This window comes from Xyrauchen texanus, chromosome 41, assembly GCF_025860055.1.
Source record: "Xyrauchen texanus isolate HMW12.3.18 chromosome 41, RBS_HiC_50CHRs, whole genome shotgun sequence".
NCBI lineage: Eukaryota > Metazoa > Chordata > Actinopteri > Cypriniformes > Catostomidae > Xyrauchen > Xyrauchen texanus.
In genome coordinates this window covers 1039509-1047008 of record NC_068316.1, presented here as the reverse complement: position 1 = coordinate 1047008, position 7500 = coordinate 1039509, and the positions used below count along the sequence as shown (strand labels likewise).

Here is a 7500-nt window from a genome sequence, read left to right as displayed (position 1 = left end):
AGAGCTCCATGTAGAGAGAGATAGAAAGAAAGTTCTTCACATGCTCAGAGAGCAACAACAGCTTGACGTTGAAGGTCTGTGATGTTATCGTCTTTCTACGGAGTCCCTGAGAGGACATATTTCTTCCTTTCTGGAATAGTGCTCGTCCCGCAATACGCAGCTTTATTAATAAGAGACAGTTACTTTGTGAGTTAAAGATGGATTGAAGTGAACAGAAAGGTGAGAGAGGGTAGTCTTCTATTTTTAAAAGATGATTTTGTCCACTTTATTGTTAGTAAGCAAGTTAAAATCAACCTTTAAAGCACAATGATAAATTGTAGCAATAATCGCAGAATAGTCGAATAATTGTTAGATTAGTTGATTATCATAATAGTTGTTAGTTGCAGCCCTATAACTAACATTAACAAAAATTTATAAAAACTGTAAAAAATATATTGTTCAATGTTAATAATGACTAATTAATTTACTAATGTTAACAAATGTAACCTTATAATGAAGTGCTACCAATATTTTATACTGAAGTAACCATAGTTTTTGGCAGAAAACATGTTTTACTATAATAATATTGTAGTAACCATGATTGTTGTAGGCTAATTATTTTATTATTATTATTATTTAATTAGTATTTGTTGATTTATTTAATTACATTTTTTTGGTGGAAACCTAGGTTTTATTTAGTAACCATTGTTTTTCTAGAGATTAACCAAGGTTAATCTTGTGGTTAATATAGTTTTATTACAAATACCATGTTAATGAGGCCACGCAAAACTACTGCGAGGGAACGCAAAACTACTACGAGGGAATGCAAAACTACTACGAGGGAATGCAAAACTACTACGAGGGAACGCAACAGTTACTGCGAGGGAATGCAAAACTACTGCAAGGGAATGCAACAGTTACTGTGAGGGAACGCAAAACTACTGCGAGGGAACGCAACAGTTACTGTGAGGGAACGCAAAACTACTGCGAGGGAACGCAAAACTACTGCGAGGGAACGCAACAGTTACTGCGAGGGAACGCAAAACTACTGCGAGGGAACGCAACAGTTACTGTGAGGGAATGCAAAACTACTACAAGGGAACGCAACAGTTACTGTGAAGAAACGCAAAACTACTGCGAGGGAACTCAACAGTTACTGCGAGGGAACGCAAAACTACAACGAGGGAAGGCAACAGTTACTGCGAGGGAATGCAACAGTTACTGCGAGGGAACGCAACAGTTACTGCGAGGGAACGCAAAACTACTGAGAGGGAACGTAAAACTACTGCGTGGGAACGCAACAGTTACTGCGAGGGAACGTAAAACTACTGAGAGGGAACGCAAAACTACAGCGAGGGAATGCAACAGTTACTGTGAGGGAATGCAACAGTTACTGCGAGGGAACGCAAAACTACTGCGAGGGAACGCAACAGTTACTGTGAGGGAATGCAAAACTACTACAAGGGAACGCAACAGTTACTGTGAAGAAACGCAAAACTACTGCGAGGGAACTCAACAGTTACTGCGAGGGAACGCAAAACTACAACGAGGGAAGGCAACAGTTACTGCGAGGGAATGCAACAGTTACTGCGAGGGAACGCAACAGTTACTGCGAGGGAACGCAAAACTACTGAGAGGGAACGTAAAACTACTGCGTGGGAACGCAACAGTTACTGCGAGGGAACGTAAAACTACTGAGAGGGAACGCAAAACTACTGCGAGGGAATGCAACAGTTACTGCGAGGGAACGCAACAGTTACTGCGTGGGAATGCAAAACTACTACGAGGGAACGCAACAGTTACTGTGAAGAAACGCAAAACTACTGCGAGGGAACTCAACAGTTACTGCGAGGGAACGCAAAACTACAACGAGGGAAGGCAACAGTTACTGCGAGGGAATGCAACAGTTACTGCGAGGGAACGCAAAACTACTGAGAGGGAACGTAAAACTACTGCGTGGGAACGCAACAGTTACTGCGAGGGAACGTAAAACTACTGAGAGGGAACGCAAAACTACTGCGAGGGAATGCAACAGTTACTGCGAGGGAACGCAACAGTTACTGCGTGGGAATGCAACAGTTACTGCGAGGGAACGCAAAACAACTGCGAGGGAACGTAAAAGTACTGCGAATGTGTCGACCACAACCGTCACCTGGATGTTTTGTTGTTGTTGTTTGTTTACATTTATTTTCTTCATACGGATTTCAAAAGATCAATAATGAATTCTTGAAGCAAACTCACCAGCTCCAACATTAATCACAACATTCCTAAAAAGTGTTTAAAACATTACTTGCAAACTCACAAGAATGTGCATTTAACATCTTATATGAAATACTCACCCCAAGAAGCATTGCAAATTAACTACCTCAATTTTTTACTATAAGTATTACTTACAAAACATGAAATATATAACCATGAGAATGCTCATGTGCTTATAAGCAGAAGCTGGTGAGATATGTAACAGCTTCTCTGATTGGTGGATTGTGCTTTATGATTAACTTGACCCTTCTGTTGTGCTCTATTAAGAGGTAGGCCTATTAAAAACGTGATGCTCCATCATGAGTTACCGTACACAAGGGGAAACAGAAACTCTCATTTGCTTGGAACAGTCTTCACGCCATTAGAAACGTGGCGTACACACAGGAAAATAGATGATGTACCATCTGTGCTCAATTAAATCTAAAAAAGCACCGAGAGAAGCCCGCGCACCGCTAACTGCCGCTCAAGATCTCCTAATGGGCCACAAGAGGTCAGAAATACACAGATTCTGGACCGCGATACGTAAAGTCGTTCGGCTTTTATTGGAGTGATTTTCCATCTGCCGTGATCGCCGAAGTTTCCCTTTAGAGACATCAAACAGCATGTGTCCGCACCGAAAAGCTAATTCCTGCATTTTCACATCGCAATCCTTGATTGCAGTTTTAAGGGTACACGGCCAAAAATAACTTCTTTAATCAGGATTTTTGTCTGTTTTTTCTCCAGTGGAAATCTCTAAACATCCTTAAAACAAGATTACTTTAATTGAGAAGCAACTTTGTGTAGGATAAGAATATTTTCAGAGAATATACAGAAGACTGTGGACTTCTAGAGAGAAAAGTCTCATTAAAACATGCTTTACTAGTTGATTTAATTCGTCTAATGAGACTAACAATGTGCTTCAGTGTGTGTTCAGGAGATTTGTGTCATTCAAGTGTCATTTCCAGCACGTCTCAAACTCGGTATTGTGTTTAATTGAATTCTGTGCTGGAAATGATGCTGATGGAAATGACATTTTTAAACTTTTTCAAATAAAATGATCGACTCCTTTGTCTTGATAAGACTAATTTCATTACTAACATTTGATGTATCCTAAATAAAAGGCTTATAACTCAACAACAAAAAAAAAAAAGAAACGAGGAGCGTCAAGTGTTTGGTATCATTTTAAAGAAAACGTTTTAACGATATACATTATGATCAATTCTGAGACACTCGGCTTAAAATATATATATATAAAAAATTGAGCCAAAGGGTACTATTTTTTCCTTATTTTACTCATTTGACATTATATATCTCTGGGTGTTAATAAGATAGCTATGAAAACTGCTTTTGTTTTGTTCCCAATCATGTCGACTGTATCTGAGAGAAAGTTTGTGTTGATACGACAAATCAATCAAAAGTTACAACATTACAAATATAATTGATCATAGTGTCCAAAAACATCTCCAAACAAATAAAAGATAATAATTGTACATAAGAACTAATTACACATGCAAACACAACAATGACTAAAGGTTTGCATAGCATGCAGACATGATTTTAGTCATGAGATTTCACAGAATGAGTTTCATTCTGTGTCATTTGAGTCATCATTGAGTCTGTGTCGTGTATTTGGCGCCATCTCCTGGTGGTCATATGTAACATTGTGCTTCATGTGGATTATCTAATGATCTATACATCTGATTATCTTGTGTGTGGACTCGATTGAAAGATAATCACAGACTCTAAATAATCATATGTGATGTTTCATATTCTGTTTATGTATCATGAAGCTATAAGCAATAATGTAGCATATAAGCAACACCAACATGTATGTAAAAGACATATATTTAGCTGTAACTCGCTATATTTTCATCTGTGAGTAAAACAAATCATCTGGTTGTATTTTAAAGCACTTGTTCAGTTTTGGTTATAATATCTACATACATTATAAAGTAGAGCTTCTAAACTTTCAAACGATACTGATTTTGTGAGCCCATCCGAGCTTAAAGCACAAGTACACTACATTTTTATAAAACTTTATTAGGGGCTAAATTGTTTGTTGTGGTGGAAATTACGCCAAAATTGTGGGACAGTCGTAATATAATTGTATTTTTTATTATAGAAATAACTTTGACAATAAATATTGAAATGGTTTATATTTATTTCACTCTTTGTTTAGAATAATTTGTATTTTTATAATTGATTTTAAAAGCATAATATTGAAATATATGCACAAGTATCAAAAATAAATGATGAAGGCCTGGTAAAACGTTTCTAAGTCAGTTTTAACGAGTCCTTCATATAACAAAAATATATATTTTTTAAATATGTTTTAATAATAATAATTTGAAATTATTACGACTATTTCAAAGACTTTTATAGAAATTTTTCTAGCACATAACCACTTCCGTGTCCTAAAGGTTTTAAAGGGACAGTTCACCCAAAAATGAAAATTCTCTCATCATTTACTCACCCTCATGCATCCCAGATGTGTGACTGACTTTCTTCAGCAGAGATGGTAAAGCGGTTCTCTAATAAACACAGACAATCAGCATTATCGTCATCCATACGACTCCAGTGGTTAAATGAATGTTACGATCAATTTGTGTGCGAAAAAGTACTTTTGACTATAAATCATCGCTTCCGTTAAGAAGTGGCATGCACGTTCACGAGAGGGCTGAGGTCACACGGTCTCTCGCGTGACGCGTTGGCATGTTCACATGAGCAGTGACCCATGTGCGACACACCCGAAAGAGCAGCGCTGTTTACAACGGAGTAGCAGGAATGCTGTACAGACTGAACGCCCAAAACGGATTGAAGCAAATTTAAATGAATTAGATTATCAGAAGATCTATCACCGCTGGAGTGGCGAGTTTGAATCCAGGGCGTGTGGTGAGTGACTCCAGTCAGGTCTCCTTAGCAACCAAATTGGCCCGGTTGCTAGGGAGGGTAGAGTCACATGGGGTAACCTCCTCGTGGTCGCTATAATGTGGTTCTCGCTCTCGGTGGGGCGTGTGGCGAGTTGTGCGTGGATGATGCGAAGAATAGCGTGAAGCCTCCACACGTGCTATGTCTCCGTGGCAACACGCTCAACAAGCCACGAGATAAGATGCGCAGATTGATGTCTCAGATGCGGAGGCAACTGTGTGTGATAGTCACTACACCACCACGAGGACTTGGAGCGCATTGGGAATTGTGCGTTACAAATTGGGGAGAAAAATGGGAGTAAATCCCCCTCCCAAAAAAAAGATGTCAGAAGATTTTGATTTAGGAGGAGAAGAGGAGATACAAGTTTTTGTATGTCATAATTATTTGGAACGTATGACGACACGTTGCCATGGCATCACTGGAAAGACCGCGTGACCTCAGGCCTCTCGTGAACATGCGTACTGCTGCTTACCGGATGCAATGATTTATAATTAAAAAGTACTTCAATGTTGATCTTTTCGCAACAAAAGCCATCATATTGCCTTATAGGACATTCATTTAACCACTGGAGTCATATGGATGACGTTTATGCTGATGGTCAGTACTTTTTGGAGTTTCAAAAATCGTGTTACCATCCACATCCATTATAAGGACCATCTGAGCTGAGATATTTTCTATTTTTCTTCAAATGTGTTCTGCAGAAGAGAGGAAGTCCCACACACATCTGGGATGGCATGAGGGTGAGTAAATGATGACGGAATTTCCATTTTGGGGTGAAGAGGTTAAACTGTTACCAGTTATTCAACCTTCTCTCACAGAACCTAAAGGTCAAAAGGTCAAGATTATTTGCATGTGCACAAACCGCTCTGAACAGCACAGACAGAAGACATGAGTGAACTGAAAAGCGTTTGGATCACAGACAGCTGCAGAATCAGTGTGTCATTGGAAGCGTCAGAAGCAAGTATGTAGTCGAACATGGACTGCAGTCATGTGCCGTGTTGTTGAAAAGATTTAGAGAACATGTTTCAATTAGTTCACTGGATCACAGTCACACACACCCACCTTTAGTGGCCACACGAACACAATCGATTTTGGTTTCCTGTGAGAGAGAGAGAGAGGGAGAGAAAGAGTGAGAGAGAGAGAGAGAGAGAGAGAGAGAGAGGGAGAGAGTGAGCGAGAAAGAGAGAGAGTGAGTGAGAGAGAGCGAGAGAGGGAGTGAGAGAGAGTGAGAGAGAGAGAGAGTGAGTGGGAGTGAGAGAGAGTGAGAGAGAGAGAGAGGGAGTGAGAGAGAGTGAGAGAGTGAGAGAGAGAGAGGGAGAGAAGAGGGGAAAGCATTATTTGGGATTCTTGATGAGGTCATTTTCACTGCTTGAGTTCTCTACAGTTAAAGCTGCTGAGTATTCAAGGTTGTGATGGAGCAGGTTTATTTATTTATTACAGTTTTAATGCTATTATCAGCATAATCACATTTACACGGAAAGCTCAAAGCAGTTTAACATGAAGAAGTTTGTCGCTTTGTTTTTATTAAACCAATTCAAAAAAACATTTCCCAACCGAGTCATCACTGAACACGTTTCCAAGTGACATTTTACGCTTAATTAGTAGTAGTAAAATTGCTAATCACAGTAATATCACTATTCCGTCCTTACCGTTAACACTTTTATTAAAACAGATGACGCTGTTACATTGTTGCAAACAGTGTTACATTTAAAATTCTTGTAATTAGGTTACAGTTACTGACTTTCTATTCAAGTAATTACTTGAAGTACATTACTTGTGCTATAGCAATATGTATAACACGTGAACATGTGAATTTATATGTGCGTATGTTAAATGTTAGCGTTTCTACGACAGCTGAATGTATGACGAGGAAATAGACATTTTTAATTTGAGCGGAAAACTGAAGACATTTCTAGGAAAAGTGATTTAGAAAGGAACGTATAAGTAAAATAATTAGTAATGTGATTACTTGTAGATGGAGTAATCTGATTACAACTTTTAGAGAAGAAATTATTAATTTGTAGTGGATTACTTATTTTGAGTAATTTAACCACTGGTTGCCAATATCAATAACCTTAACGATTAGCTTAATTATTACGATCGGGTCCGGGTATCTCAGCGAGTATTGACGCTGTCTATCACACCTGGAGTCGTGAGCTTAGCAACCAAATTGGCCCGGTTGCTAGGGTGGGTAGAGTCACATGGGGTAACCTCCTCGTGGTCGCTATAATGTGGTTCTCGCTCTCGGTGGGGTGTGCCGAGTGACTCCAGTCAGGTCTCCTTAGCAACCAAATTGGCCCGGTTGCTAGGGAGGGTAGAGTCACGTGGGGTAACCTCCTCGTGGTCACAATAATG

General features: G+C 39.2%; 1 protein-coding gene and 1 long non-coding RNA gene across 3 annotated transcripts in view; one reads left to right on the top strand and one right to left on the bottom strand.

Annotated features, from left to right (window-relative positions):
• LOC127634078 (receptor-type tyrosine-protein phosphatase mu-like) overlaps positions 1 to 7500 on the bottom strand; it is a 360097-nt gene that overhangs the window by 112072 nt on the left and 240525 nt on the right. The window contains exon 13 of the mRNA XM_052113498.1: positions 6208 to 6244. Coding sequence (XP_051969458.1) covers positions 6208 to 6244 — 37 coding nt within the window. The remainder of the gene's footprint in view (positions 1 to 6207; positions 6245 to 7500) is intronic.
• LOC127634627 (uncharacterized) overlaps positions 6254 to 7500 on the top strand; it is a 6453-nt gene continuing 5206 nt past the window's right edge. For both annotated transcript variants that reach the window (XR_007969379.1, XR_007969380.1), the window contains exon 1: positions 6254 to 7500. This exon is cut by the window's right edge. This is a non-coding gene — a long non-coding RNA (uncharacterized LOC127634627).